The sequence below is a fragment of the Sparus aurata genome, chromosome 20 (genome assembly GCF_900880675.1).
Source record: "Sparus aurata chromosome 20, fSpaAur1.1, whole genome shotgun sequence".
NCBI classification, from domain to species: domain Eukaryota; kingdom Metazoa; phylum Chordata; class Actinopteri; order Spariformes; family Sparidae; genus Sparus; species Sparus aurata.
In genome coordinates this window covers 22,546,339-22,561,080 of record NC_044206.1, presented here as the reverse complement: position 1 = coordinate 22,561,080, position 14,742 = coordinate 22,546,339, and the positions used below count along the sequence as shown (strand labels likewise).

The 14,742-nt window shown below is 42.8% G+C and overlaps 2 protein-coding genes across 3 annotated transcripts; one reads left to right on the top strand and one right to left on the bottom strand.

Moving 5' to 3' along the window:
* Positions 1–401: 401 nt before the first annotated feature.
* psmd11b (proteasome 26S subunit, non-ATPase 11b) lies at positions 402–9,114 on the bottom strand. 2 transcript variants are annotated; one of them, XM_030401028.1, is made up of 13 exons: positions 8,959–9,114; positions 7,736–7,837; positions 7,442–7,638; positions 5,677–5,734; positions 5,140–5,334; positions 3,546–3,690; positions 3,363–3,423; positions 3,095–3,157; positions 2,654–2,779; positions 2,274–2,309; positions 2,121–2,172; positions 1,882–2,024; positions 402–1,795 (listed from the first exon to the last, which is right to left on the bottom strand). In XM_030401028.1, exons 1-12 carry the CDS (start codon positions 9,047–9,049, stop codon positions 1,882–1,884), a joined length of 1,269 nt encoding a protein of 422 aa, XP_030256888.1. In that variant the 5' UTR covers positions 9,050–9,114; the 3' UTR covers positions 402–1,795. The 2 variants fall into 2 exon arrangements, with proteins under 2 accessions (XP_030256888.1, XP_030256889.1); XM_030401029.1 differs by having other exon boundaries at positions 402–1,790.
* Positions 9,115–10,526: 1,412 nt separating this feature from the next.
* cdk5r1b (cyclin dependent kinase 5, regulatory subunit 1b (p35)) lies at positions 10,527–13,347 on the top strand. Its single transcript, XM_030400828.1, has 2 exons — positions 10,527–10,965; positions 12,190–13,347. The coding sequence occupies exon 2, from the start codon at positions 12,426–12,428 to the stop codon at positions 13,332–13,334; it is 909 nt and encodes a 302-aa protein (XP_030256688.1). The 5' UTR covers positions 10,527–10,965; positions 12,190–12,425; the 3' UTR covers positions 13,335–13,347.
* Positions 13,348–14,742: the final 1,395 nt, after the last annotated feature.

Below are 14,742 nucleotides of genomic sequence, written 5' to 3'. Positions count from 1 at the left end.
TTTTTCATGATGAGGTCAAGTCTTTATTTCGGATGCTCAAAGAGTCACAGTGAAAGGCTGTACCTCTGATAACAAATACTGAAGGACATGGAGTCTAAAAAACCTCTGTGGTGGAATATTTTGAGGCTCAGCTACAAAATAAAAAGACGGTATGATTGTGCTTTTCATTACAATTCTGGAGAGGAAACTTTGTGGCACTTGTTTGAACAGTGGTGTGAAGAAAACTTAAATGTCCTTAGAAATGGCAAAAAGGTTGCAGAACAAAGATTGTTTTTTTTTGCCCATAGGGTTGCAAGGTGAAGGTAAAAAAATATGTCCATACCCAAGTTTGACAACATGGGTTCAGTAAACATCAGTTTGTGTGGAAAAAAAAAATTAAAATAAAAGACAATCCAAAGTTGTCCATTTAACTGATTTAATGCCCTTTGATGTGAGGTGTGACAAATATAGCAGCAGGAAGAAGAGACTCTTGGGTGAATTTTTTATGTTACAGTGTCAACATCTGTTTTCCTGTGGAGTCATTTTTAAGAATTGCTTCTGACTGCTTATAAACCTTCCTTCTGATGAACAAACATAGTTCCACTGAACTACCGTATACATTTTCTGGGTCACACTCCCAAGACACTTTTTTGCAACATGTGGATCCCGTCTTTCTCAGCCTGATACTAAAAAACACAAGAGCCGAGTGTCCAATGAAATTAACCACATCAAATTACCATCTGCAGTTTTTTTTTTTTCTTTTTTTGCAAGAGACAAGACAAAATCCTTAAAATACAAAATATTTATTTTGAAAATGTCTTTATAAGAGAAAAAACGAAACAAAAAAGGAAAAAAAAATAAAATAATCAAAACCAAATCAAAACCATACAAATTGTTTGGTTACTAGCATACCACACTAGTGCTAGGAACTAACAATGGAGAATTGCTCACTCAGGGATAACTCATAGACGCTCAGAGGCGATGAATACATCTCCACCTCTGCCCTTTCGATTTCATATTGCACCCAAACGTTGAGGCAAACAGAAGCGCCGAAAAAGTGGCACTAGTGGTGAAATGGCATCCCGTCTGTTCTTAAATGTTACATAAGCAGGGCGGGCAGACATGTGGCAACCTTCTGATTTTCTTTCTTTTTTTTTTTTTTTTTTTAAAACAAAAACACAAAAACCAAAAACAAATAAAAGTGAGTTTAATACATATCTGAAATACAGTGGGTACTTAACTGTTGGCATTGATATGGTGAGGGGGGGAAAAAAAACAAAGAGAAAAAAAACTAGAGGGAGCTCTTTGACCACAACTCAGAATCCCAAGGAGTATCCCAACCTTCCAAAAACTGAACAGTGTGCTTCTGAAATTATGGATAAGAAGAAGAAGATAGCCTCCTCCCAGAGTCGGAGGCCGCAGAGGTCAATGTTGCACCTTTGAGGTTGCAGTGGAGACAGCTCGAGGCTCTGTAAGCCCAACCTTATAGCAGATATAAACATATATGTATTCTTAAACCTTTTTAATCTTTTTATTGTGGTTGTACAATATTCCCTGATGGCCTGATTTGGCCGCTGAGTGTTATACAGAATCCTGAAGAGATATCAAAATTAAAGAGGAAAAAAAAAAAAATTAAACAAACAAGAGAAGTGATGAAATTGTCCGTTGAGGGAGAGGAGGGGGAGTTTGATGGGGGAATCCTGTTTGTTGCAGTTTGTGGGACTTTTCGTTGCTCTCCCTTGTCCCCTTCTTAAAATGTTACACACGCTGGTCAAACACACACAGTTCCTCCATCGCACTGCCGTGGCAATCTGCTCTGAGGGCGAAAGAAAAAGCACATTTAGCGCAGAACACAGAGGCGATTCTTCTTCTTCCTCGTCTTACTGAAACATTTTGTTTTACCTATGTTAGCTTCTTGGCTTTGTTGTAAAGTGAGTCCACGACTTTGCTCATGTTCTGAATTGTTTCCAAGGCTGCTTCGTATGTTTTGTCCACTGGGGGCTCCTCAAATATGATCAACACGCCTTCACCTTGGTCGAGAATTCCTGCAACAATGTCATAAAAAACACATATTACGGCACACCGAAGACTCTCGCTGCGCCTGTGAAGAGTGAAATATCTGATTTGTGTATGAAAATTACCGTGAAACTTTTTGTCCAGAATCATCTGTGATAATTTCCTCTCTACATCTCCCTGCAAAGACATAAGAAATATTAATAATAACATCATAACAATGACATTTAATGGATGATTTTAACACTCAGGCAAAATTTGATAACTGCCAATATACATACCTTTGACAGTTTGATTAGACCCGATATGTGTTCTATCTGAAAAACAGAAAGAAAGGCAAATTAAATAAAGGACGTAATCGTAACATTTTTTTAACAGGACAACGAACAAATACATTAGAAGATACTCATGGCAGCATAGAATGGGAAAAGAGAGCCCCAGTATTAGTTCTTAAGAAGACTCAGAAAACGCAGGTAAGAGACGACTCTAAAGAAATTACTGAGATGGCCCAAAATCATGGACATACTCTGTTAACTTTGATATTAAAATCTATCCTGTCTGAAGAGGTTAAGAACATTTCGATATCAGGTTAGAGGGGACAAAGACAATGCTGAGGTTGAAAATAACAGAAAGATTTAGTTCACACGGCTGAAGTCCTTACCTGTACTCTGGAAAATGGTTCAATGACTCGGATGAGGTTTTGTTCCAGCAGGTTGTCATACAGCTTGGCCAGGTGAGTGTTGATGATGGGATCGTCCCTCAGCTCTGCTCTGTACTCTGTTAGGGCCTGAAGGATGCAAAAGTTTGACTTAAATCACTTGAAGCAATCTGCGACGAAAACTTTTTTAGGCAAGGCAAAGGCAGTGTACACTGAGCAACACTTGGAACACGATTTTGGGCATCATGTTCTCATCAAATATAATCTTTCAGACTAAAATTCAAGGGACAAATAGTTCATTTCTGTGTGTGCTGCACATCAGCCAGCAGGCAGGAGGAGCAGTAGCTAAACAAAAAAACTACCAAAAGGGCTAAAAGGAAGTGTGCCTCTTCTACATGAACATCCATTCAAATTAATGTGATGAGACAGAAAAGGGCTTCTTACCTTTTCAAAGTCTGCTAATGATCTGTTCTTGCTGGCCTGGGCGACACATTTCAGTGCGTCTGTCTGGATGGATCAAAACAAAAAAGACAATCTTAGTTTTAGCTTAATTAGAGTGTTTACCAGAACAAAACAGAGATGCAATAGTGAAGGTCATTTAGTGTGAGAATGATCTAAACAGAAACTGAGGAGAAAACAAAAAATTCCAATGAAGAAAAAACAGAAAAAAAAAAGAACTTTATGCGATGAGTAGAAAGTTGTCGGTACTTGCCTGTCGACCGGCATGCCGCAGGCCCAGTTTACCGCTAATCAGGGCCTGGACCTCCTCTGGTCTGAAAAAAATAAGTAATCGAGAAGATGGTTATTAGATTTTTAATTCAGTAAGGTTCATGACTCAAAAGAAACATGTTGATGCTAGGACATAGTAACTGTCAATGTAACGACTTCTACTCACAAGTTGAGCACAATTTTGCACAGTAGCATGTATTTGAGTGCTGTGATGGCTCTGGGGCTGTCGATGGAGTCGTAGCCCTCGAAGGCCTCAAAGAAGTAGGAGTAGGCGGTCTTCCAGTCCTTCTCCTCGGCTGCATGGATGATCCCTGCAACGGAGATGACACAGAGTAGTTAGCATCTAAGGCTAAACAGTTAGAAGGAAATATAAAACGCCATCTAAACTGGAAAAACTTGCTGGGCTGAAGATAAACACTGTAGCTGCGATGACAGCATCATTCAAGGAAATATTAAAAACAATGTATTGAGTCTTACTCGGTGTTGGACCACATAACCAGAATGTTGGAAGCTACTGAAGAATTAGCCATAAGCTTTGTCCTCTTTTCTTGTTCACACTAAGCTGTAAACTCATAAATAACCACAATACTGTCGAGCCTCGCAGCTCTTCAGCCTTCACACTGATGATCACAAACTGTCTGACTTTGAGATGATTATCAGCACAGAAATGTGCCCAGTCACAGAGGAACACAACACAAACAAACTCCCAGTCAACTGTTGGGAAGAAGAGTTATTTAAAGGAAATATCAACTCATTTTAACTTGTGTGAGTTGGTGTGATGCCTCCTGATGGTGCAGTCTATCACATGAGGACCACAAATATTTTATTCGTCTGAACTGTCATGAAATTGATCATCATAAAAACATTTTTAAACAAGGCCAGATTTTTCTGAATACAAAGAAAAATAGGTTGAAAAGCATAATATTTACTTGGGTGTGATGCCATAAAAAAACATTAGACACTTTTCTGCACACATTCAGTATTATAGACTTATCTGGCGCCCCCCAGTGGTAGACTCATGAAGAGACAACATAGTAGAAACTAGGATCACTACATCTTTCTACAAAAATGTTTGCTATTGGATTAACTTATGTAACTTATCAGGGTCGTTTTCCTTTGCCACAGTTAATTTCAAGCACTTTTGAAGGTTTTTCAAGACCATTTTAAGCTTTTTGAGCAAATTAAAGTTTGGTTTATATATTTACACAAATACACTCTTGACTTTTAAATCAGATGATATTGAGTCAAACAAGCAAAACTATGTTTTTTGTGATACCATGTTATGGAAGGGTGAGAAACAAAGTGTCATGTTTTGAAATGTGCCCTGTTTCTTTTTTTTTTTTTTCCCCCCCCCCAAGTAAATTAACTTTGATATGACCTGGCAAGAAAAACACAGGTGTAATTAATAATATGAATAAGGTCTGGAATTTCTTAATGGTTGTTATATCTGTGCTTTTCCTGTTATGACAAGTGAAAATGAAAAACTTCTGATAAAAAGCTTTAACCAAATCCATTATGTGGTTTGTTTTTCCAGGTGGTTAAGCTGTCAAATAACATAAAACAATAATTACTGTGGAGTCTCTGGAGGCTATTTTTCCTTATTTAAAATATTTTCTATGATACTGATAATGCTAATCATTAAATTCTCATTTTCCCCCGGCATGATAAATGCTACCCATCCGTCATCCCGCACACACACAGAATCTGGACCACTTCAGCCAAAGTAAAGTTTAAAGGTGAGACTCGTGAAATCATCTGACCTGACTGCATGTCCAGAGCTGCCTGGAGCTTTGGAGGACAGTAGATGGCGTTGGCGGTGGTCCTGGCTGAGGTGAGGGCTGCGCGAGCCTTGGGCAGGTTGCTGAGAGCATGATATGTCTTGCTTTCGAGCAGCTGAACCTCCACAAGAAGAGCTTTGTCATCCATCTTTTTCAGCTCCTGGAGCAACTGGGAGCCTGAGGAATAGAAAACGCACCAGAGTTAATAACATGCAAATTAACTGTTCCATTATCTTTGTGAAAAGCTGAGTAAACAGCCAGGGGGTTCTTGTACAATTATTGTCCTGATATGAGCTAATCTTTATTTTCTTTACAAGAACAACTTTGCAAATAAATTGTAACAATAAAAAATGTATTTCTTTCGAATGTTTGGGTGTTTCCTTGTGGACTGTGTATCTGTATGCATGTTTGATAAACATGTCAGGGCAAAAAGCAATTTTCAACCTTTTTGTAAAATCTCTGAAGTCAAATGCTGCCATTTACCCACAGACTAAAAACGTTCCGTCTCTAAACACTCACCAAGCGCCAAGGCCTCCTGGTATCGTTTGGTGTCAAAATAGAGTGAGATCAGCCGTGCCTGAAAGAAGAGAGTGTGATTAGACAAGCAGAGAGCAACTGTGCCAATCTATCGCCTTGAAAAGCTGCAATATGCATCCTGAAAGACAATAAAATGCCATTAATTACAGCAAAAATCAAAAGACCAGAACCCCAGCAAAGATGATTTCAGAGTCTTTGCACATTTGCCTAACTACATTCTTAATACATGACTGAAGAAATTGTGACATTTATCAGATTATAATAATATTTCAGGTCTAGAAAGTACAGCCTCATGTGCAACACATTTTGCTAGTTTGCTTCCAGTTTATCATGTTATACCTACGTGTCCATTTGTCTTTTAATATTATTTAAAAGAAATCAATCTAGGAATGATCACGTAAACTTTAGTTCATCACATTTAATTGCAATGTGCAAAAAGCCATTAGCTAATTTCCAGCTGCAAGTAGACAAACAGAAACCCTGGCACTGGACCTGCGACTTTATTGTCATCATGCTCTACACACAAAGAAGAATTCACTGACATTTTGATCCACATAGACCTTTACCTGAAACTGTGAGATTCCTGACAATCTCTCCGCAGGCCCTTCAAAATGTCAATCATTTTGACGCATTTCATTGCAAACACTGAGATGTTGAGATGCCAGTCACACACTTCTTGGAGCAGCATACAGACAGTTCCCACATTTCTTTTGAATTATTTCTTTCAGAGAGTGCCAGAGAGAGGAGGTGAACAAACTGTTCTCAAAGGTGGATCTTATCCAAGTACATGAGGACTTCTCCCCTTCAGCCCGAGCTCATGGCACACATCGTGCTGTTAACAAAGTGTCCTGTCATTGTTTTATTCATAATGTGTGGCCCGAGGGAAACCACGGCCTGTGTGAGGAGCATCCCTTTTCTCAGTTTTCACTCATTCATACTTGCATCTGTTTCATTATATAGTTTTCTTCTACACAGTACAAATACAAATTCTTGCTGATCCTGTTTTTTGTAATCCAGCCAAAAGCTCCAGCTATCCCGGAGTGTGAGCATGAACCAGCTGGCAGTTATTTGGCCAAGGAGACCATTTTGGCTGCTTATAGCAGGGTGATGTCATTAAAGATGGCAGCGTGTAGTCGATGTATCAGCATCTCTCATTGTCACTCTCTTCAGGCAGTTACAGATTAGCTTCAGCACTATTATCAAGTTTCCTGTTCTCTTTTGGTTTTAACCCAAAGTGATGCCACAGCAGTAGTGTTACATGTTACGACCAGTTCTCCACCATTCCCTGTCTGAAGTCACAGCGTCTCCTGCTACATGAGCCTGGAGATGTTAAATGCTATTCTTCCCACTGCAGCTGTTTATGTTTGAGGATATCACTTTTATCATTACTGTCATTAATCATGGACAGTGTGGTATGTCACTGCTAACTACGGTTGGGAATTAGGACGGATACATCAGCAGTTTGTGATTCGTTGTTTTTATGGCAAATTCACCATTTTTGGGCTAATCACAAAAATCTCAATAAGCAGAAATTTCAATTTCTACCTCATCAGCAGTCAAGGCATCAAAAGTAATGCAGACGATTGTCCTTGAACAACATAACTGCTGTGCTGTGAGTTTGTGCAAAAGCTTTTGAAGTCCAAATCTTTGCCTACAGCAAACTCAGCTAAAAAAAAAATCATGCAGAGGATTAAGTTACGTTTATGCCGTTTGATAGCGCCCACAAGCTTATTCAACACCTCTTTACCTCCAGAGCCTGTCGTAGGAAGGTTCTCTTCTCTGCCTTGGCCCACTCAATGCATTCAAGACACAGCTCAACTTCCTGCCCCGTTGCTGCCTCCATGTCCAGAAAGAGATCCAGCAGAGAGCGAACCAGCCGGGCCGCCTTGGCTTTGCTGATGGAAATCAGGAAAGGCCTCACAAATTTCAGAAGACCCCCCAGCTCTGGATGACACACAAAAACATCACATAGAATTAGTCTCACTAGGTTGGTAAAAAGCTGTGTTGGCACAGGATGAACAACAAAGTTTGCCTTGATTACCTGCAGCCTGTCCGGTCTTAGCCAGGAGTGTCCCCAGCTCCAGGATGCTCTGTTCTTTAACCCTGACAGCTTCCTCATCGTTCTCTTGAACATCTCTCCTCACTGTTTAAGAAAGACAACGACTTAAAGTCAGAATCCAGTTCATTATCCAACAGCCACAAAAAGTCTGATATGAGACATTCATTCCGTTGGTGTGAGTCCAAGACTTTTAAGCTTTGGAAATCATGACTGACTTCCTGTTTCACAATTTCTGATGTCACATGATCTGGTTTATTTACATGATCTCAATATTACTCACAGCTACCAATCAAACGTCTGTAAAAATAAAACATGCAGATCGGAACTTCCTGGGGCTAAATGTGAGGTCTAAAAGATTTGTATGCCTGACAAATATACACAAATATATTCACTTTAAAACTCAGTTAAACAAGAAGGGAGCAACAAATAATCATAATAAAGATTGAACCAGTGAAAGTTTATTTTCCTCAATAAATGACACACACTACTGTCGAAATGTCAGTTGATTACTTTTCTGTCAAATGCTAATAAACTAATTTACTGTCATTATTAATACTTGAGAGGAATATACAGTTTAGCGAGGACAGCTAACAGGCTGTAGTGACAAGGCAATTTGAGGTCAGTGCTGCCTGTGTGAAATGTAAGAGCTGTTTACAGTAATGCAATTATCATTTGCTCCCGATTACGAAACCATAAACACACAAGCAAACTCTGACCTGTTACTCAAACATGTCCCAGCAATAAAAAAAATAGTTGGTCATTATTTCCACTGTTAGCCAGCTGCCTTTCACTTTGTTGATGAAATGGTTTGAAGGCTTTTGACAACAAGCTAATGACGTTAGCTTACAGCACTCATCATGCTAACTTGACAGTCTCAAGTAGAGCTAATAGGAGTTAGCTTTGAAACTGGGTTCACTGACACAACCACACAAGGCTAATACACAGTGGGGAAACTTAACATCACTCGTAACTATTACATATTTCACGCCCAGGCCTAAAGTTAGCAAAGTTGCTAACAAGCTAACTCGCTAATATCCACTAGCAGTTGCCGTTACCCACCGTTCAACAGTGAGTCAGCACGGCACACCACCGGCTCTTGCTATCGAACCCCGCTAGCTAGCATGCTAACCTCGCCACCTGAGAAATAGCACATTACAGTGGTCAGGTGGACAGTGTCCGCCTCTAAACCCCGGCCGAACACCTACCTATTGAGTGGAGGATGTCGATAGAGGCGTTGCGGTCCGTGCTAATGAGAGACTGAGCTCTCTGAAACTCAACCACTGCTGCAGCCGCCATCTTCCTTATTCAAAATGCTGCCTGAATGAAAATTACGTGCGGGGACTACGTTACCTAGCGTGTGTGACGTCACGTACTACTTGCATGTCGGGATTTTAGGGCATCTGGGTAATGTGGTCTTTTTTTTCAGGGAGAGATGGTAAACAATGATCAGAAGCTCCTTTTATCACGCATTTTGTTTGAACATATTCATTTATTATTTAATAATTTCATTATGTATTTATTTAATTAATATTGTATCTTATTTTATTATCAATTATAGTAATTAACTTTGTTTTATGGCACAAAATATGTGGTTGTGATGACTAGAATTGCCTCTACAAACAATAATGATTGCGAATAGATGCTATTGTTATTATTTTTACTATCATTATCATCATCATAAGTAGTAGTAGTTGTATGCATTTATTCTGTGACATCAAACCACAGTGCATTATGGTAGAAGCAGAGAACAGTTAGGTAGTTTAAATAAAATGCAAAAAAATAAAATAAAATAATGAACGATTATAAATGTGCAAAACTGTATTGTCGTGTGTTTATAGCATTGTGTCTGTGGTATGAAGGACATTTCCATGATATTGATAATGGCTGACTGGCTGTAGAGCTTCAACAATGAAAGGATTAGTTGTTACTTATTAAATTGATTGCCAACTATTTTGATAATCAATTAGTGTGAGTAAATTCACTTTACTCCTCTATGACTGTAAACCGGATATCTTTGGTTAACAACGCCATCTTCGACATTTTTCACAATTTGTTGACATTTTATAGACCAAACTAATCTATTAATCAACAAAATAATCAACAGATGAACTGATTAGTGTTACATAGTAAATTAATTGCCAACTTTTTTGATAATCAATTAATTTGAGTAACTTTTTATGAGAAAAAAAATACAAAATAAAAAAAAGAAAAAGTTAAAAAGTGAATATTTTCTGGTTTCTCTACTCAGAAAACAACACATTTGTCATCTCAGACATTTTTCACCCTTTTCTGATATTCTAGAGAGCAAAACAACAAATCGATTAATCGAGAAAAATTCATTATGGCAATCATCTGTAGTTGCATTCAACTGGCTGATATTCAACAGCAACATCCGTCCAATGTCAAAATAATATTCTGAAGTGACCATAAATTATGACGGTGCACAGACACTAGAGGACTGTAGTGGTGTGAGACAGACCAGACTGGTGGACATCACTGTAAAAAAAAAAAAAGAAAAAGCTTATCATTAAAATTAATGTAATACAGACTTCCGGATCTACCTATAGAACCAACACACTCCACACTTAAAGGAAACCATCCTCGCAGTTCACCAGGTTCAGGTTGCTTGTGTGTTATTGCGTGCGTGTGTGTGTGTGTGTGTGTGTGTGTCTATAGGTGGAGTTGTTTCCCAGCAGAGAGAGAGAGAGAGAGAGAGAGAGAGAGAGAGAGAGAGAGAGAGAGAGAGAGAGAGAGAGAGAGAGCAGCGCGCACGGAGCGCAGAGCGGCGCCCCACCACCGCCTTTGCGTCAGCCGTCCTCAGCGCAGCCTCTCTGACACAACACAACATCAGCCTCCTCGCAGCATCCGCATCTCTCGGCCGGGGAGGACCAGGAGCACATCCTCATCTCCAGCAGCAGCAGCAGCAGCAGCAGCAGCATACATTCCACTTACTGCCTCTCCAGGCACCCGCACCCAGGCGTTGTAGCTCCTCATCCACCCGCTTTTGCCTTTTTTTTTTTTTTTTTTTTTTTTTAATATATCGCATCGGCTCGGATTATTATTTTTTATACCTGTGCTGCATTTATGATCCTCTCCGAGATGGTTCTGTGTTTTCATCGCGTCTTGTGAGGGGGGAATAAACAACAACAACAACAACATAGAAAACAAGCAGGCGGAGCATCATCCTCACAGCGCGATCATCCTCTCATCCGGTGAGTCTCATTTTTGGGAACATAATTACGCTTCAAGCTTCAAGTGTGGGATCTTTAAGGGTGCGTTAATATTTAGGAGAAGAAAAAAACCGCATCTGTTTAAAGAATACAGCAGTGTGAGGTGACACGCAGCCACACATAGAGAGAGATCACGAGAGAGCGGTGAGAGGAGTGTTTTCCTCCACATTGAAGCCACCGCCTATGATGGCCAGCGCTTTCGTTTCGACGCAGGAGACGCTCCGTTTCAGCACCATGGAGAGCAGCCGATGTACACACACACACACACACACACACACACACAAACACACACACACACACACACACACCCATCGGATCAGCAATAACATCCTCATCCTTTTTTTTTTTATTCCAGCCCGGTGGAGCCACATTTTAAAAAAAAAAAGGAAAAAGAAAAAGAAAGAAAGAAAGAAAAAGCTGCTGTTGTGGAATCTCTCCTCATCAGATCAGGCAGGGTGATAATGGAGGGTGATGGAATGGAGGATGGAGCAGCTTTTCCTTTTTTTTCCTCCCCTCTTTGCCAGCTCTGCGCAAGAGAGCAAAGTCGATCCATCGATGCTGTCTCTCTCTCTCTCTCTCTCATGTGCATAGGTGCTGCAGTGAGGCTGGAAAAACACGTCGCGCACAGAAGGACTCACACTCCTCTTTGTGTCGGAGCAGCTGCAGTGTGTGTGTGTGTGTGTGTGAGAGAGAGTGTGACCTTGGATGTTTTTGCGCTTTAAATAATCTTGAATCTCCCCCGCATCGGTAGGCGACCTTCACCTGTGATTAAAGGTGTTTACGTTGTCTGCCATCCATTTTGGTGGCGAGGAGGAGGAGGAGGAGGAGGAGGAGGAGGAGGCGCGTGCATGGCTCACTCGTCGGCCATTGCCCATGAAATATGAACCTCGTTATGAAACGTTTAGGATACAGTAGAGGATGCGGATGAATGGTTTGTGATATTCTCCTGCTTATCGCTCCGATCACCTGCAGCCTGCAGGATCTGTGCTGATTGGACGGGTCGGTATCAGCGAGGCTGATCCATCCCGCCACTTTACTGAGGCAAATCAATCCCGCTAATAAGCCCGAGGTGCAGTCAGATAAAGCGTCACAGAGCTGATAACTGCGGTATTAGCCTGTATTCTGTTTGCTGTTTGTCAGATTTGAAGCTAATTGATCCTTCACCAATTAGTTTTCCTCATTATTGATCTCCTGTGCTCCCTGCAGAGGCCGCCCGGAGAGCTGAGAGCCGGCAGAGACTGTTTAAGTCGAGGTGATCGTTATCCCCCCCCCCCCTGCAGAGGCTTTAGATGCCCAGCGGCAGCCTGTAGCCCCGGGACCCCCAGCTCCCAGCAGCACCGAGGCTCCGAGACCCTCCGGACCCCCACCTCGACCACCCCTGGCAGACTCTCCTCTGACCCAGCGCGGCTGAAGGCCCTGGACGCCCCCCCCACACACTCACCATGGGAACCGTGCTGTCTTTGTCCCCCAGCTACCGGAAGGCGGCCCTCTTCGAGGATGGCCCGGCCACCGTGGGCCACTACACGGCCGTCCAGAACAGCAAGAACGCCAAAGACAAGAACCTGAAGCGCCACTCGCTCATCAACGTGCTCCCGTGGAAGCGGATTGTAGCGGTGTCGGCCAAGAAGAAGGGCTCCAAGAAGGTGCAGCCCAACGGCAACTACCAGAACAATGTGACCCACCTGAACAATGAGAACCTGAAGAAGTCGCAGTCGTGCGCCAACCTGTCCACCTTCGCCCAGGACCAGAGCACCCCGGCCCTCACCAAGAGCTCCAACAACGCGGTCTCGTCCGTGAAGAAGGCCCCTCTGGCCAACTCCAACGTGGCCCCCGGGACCCCGAAGCGGGTGATCGTGCAGGCCTCCACCAGCGAGCTGCTGCGCTGCCTCGGGGAGTTTCTGTGCCGGCGCTGCTACCGGCTCAAACACCTGTCACCCACCGACCCAGTGCTGTGGCTGCGCAGCGTGGACCGCTCCCTGCTGCTGCAGGGCTGGCAGGACCAGGGCTTCATCACGCCCGCCAACGTGGTCTTCGTCTACATGCTGTGCCGCGACGTGGTCTCCTCCGAGGTGGCCACGGAGCACGAGCTGCAGGCCGTGCTGCTCACCTGCCTCTACCTGTCCTACTCCTACATGGGCAACGAGATCTCCTACCCGCTCAAGCCCTTCCTGGTGGAGAGCTCCAAGGAGACCTTCTGGGACCGCTGCCTGTCCATCATCAACCTGATGAGCGCCAAGATGCTGCAGATCAACTCCGACCCGCACTACTTCACTCAGGTGTTCGCCGACCTGAAGAACGAGAGCCAGAAGGAGGAGGAGAGGAGCCGCCTGCTCATCGGCCTGGACCGGTGAGGGGATGCTCGGGGGGGAGGGGGGGAGGGAGGGAGGGAGGAGGGGGAGCAGAGCAGGGTGAGGGGTGAGGGGAGGGAGGGGGGGGGATACTCCAGTCTGGCATTTTGAAGGATTATTCATGATGCTTCTTTTTTTTATTCATCATTGCCAGAAAGGAAAAAGTTTCACCCTCACAACAACCTTTGTTCCCAGTGAGGGAGGCTGACTGACTGTCACCGATGCTGAGGTGTTTGCACTTCACCTGGCGGGTAAAAGCTGCCTGAGAATTGGGGTTTTTTTAAAAAAAAAAAAATCAATCATCAAGGGCAAAGGGATGCATTCTCTGCAAGACCTGAGAATGACAAGCTTTCTCTGACAATGATGCATAAGGAAAAGAAAAGAAAAAAATGCCAGACTCGGGTGAATCCTTTGCTTACACACAGATATATATCTCTATGAAATACTGAAAATCTTCAAAAAACAAGACAAAAACAAACAAACAAAAAAAAAAACATTAGGAAAAAGGAAGCATACATCTACAGCAATGAATGTGGACGGTGGCTGAGGCCGCAGCAGCCAACCAGTGACCTTCTGACTGTCTGACGATGTGATGTGCACCGCCTGCTGCAGGAGGGTGAGGGCCACCGCCTGACCGGCTTTCTGCAAGCATCACCCATGAGAGCAGGCGACCCCCACCCACCCACCCACACCTACACACCACCCACCCCCCCCCCCCCCCCCCCTCTACACACAAAGCTGGCCCTCTTATATACTCCCTCTGGAACGCCAACACCACCTCCTCCCTGCTCCATCAACACGGATACGACTGGACTTTTTCTTCCCCCCCCCCTCCTCCTGCTGCAATGCATATCTGAAAGAACAGCAGGGGGCCCGTCGATGCTGGATCCATATTCTTGAAGTGGTGGAGGTGGTGGGAAAACAAGGTGGTGGTGGTGGGAGGGGGGGGGGGGCAGGACTTCTACTGTACAGCCAAACAACTGCATTGTGGGGGACTTTTGATAAGGAGGACGACCCAGCCAGGAGAGGACGTGTCGTACCGGCGTGTTGTTCAGAAACACTTTATTTTCATCTAGGAAAAAAAAATTAAATGAACAAGTTAATGGATGTTTTACTCCCCAGAGGTCTTACACCCTCGTGGAGGCTTATTTATTGCTTTCTTCTGGAACAAGTTTTCTTTCCTTTTCTTTCTTTTTCTTTTTTTTTTTTTTACTTAAGATAATGTAATGTTTTTTGCACGTGTGCCATGCAATTTTACAGAGTTTTTTCTCCCCGGGAGGGCTAGATTCAGCAAATCTCTTCTCTTTCTTTTTACTTGATTTGTAAAAAAAAAACCGACAAAAAAAAACCAACAACAACTGCATCTGCATTAGAGAATGCTGTGAACAAAGTGACACTAGTTTCTCTTTCT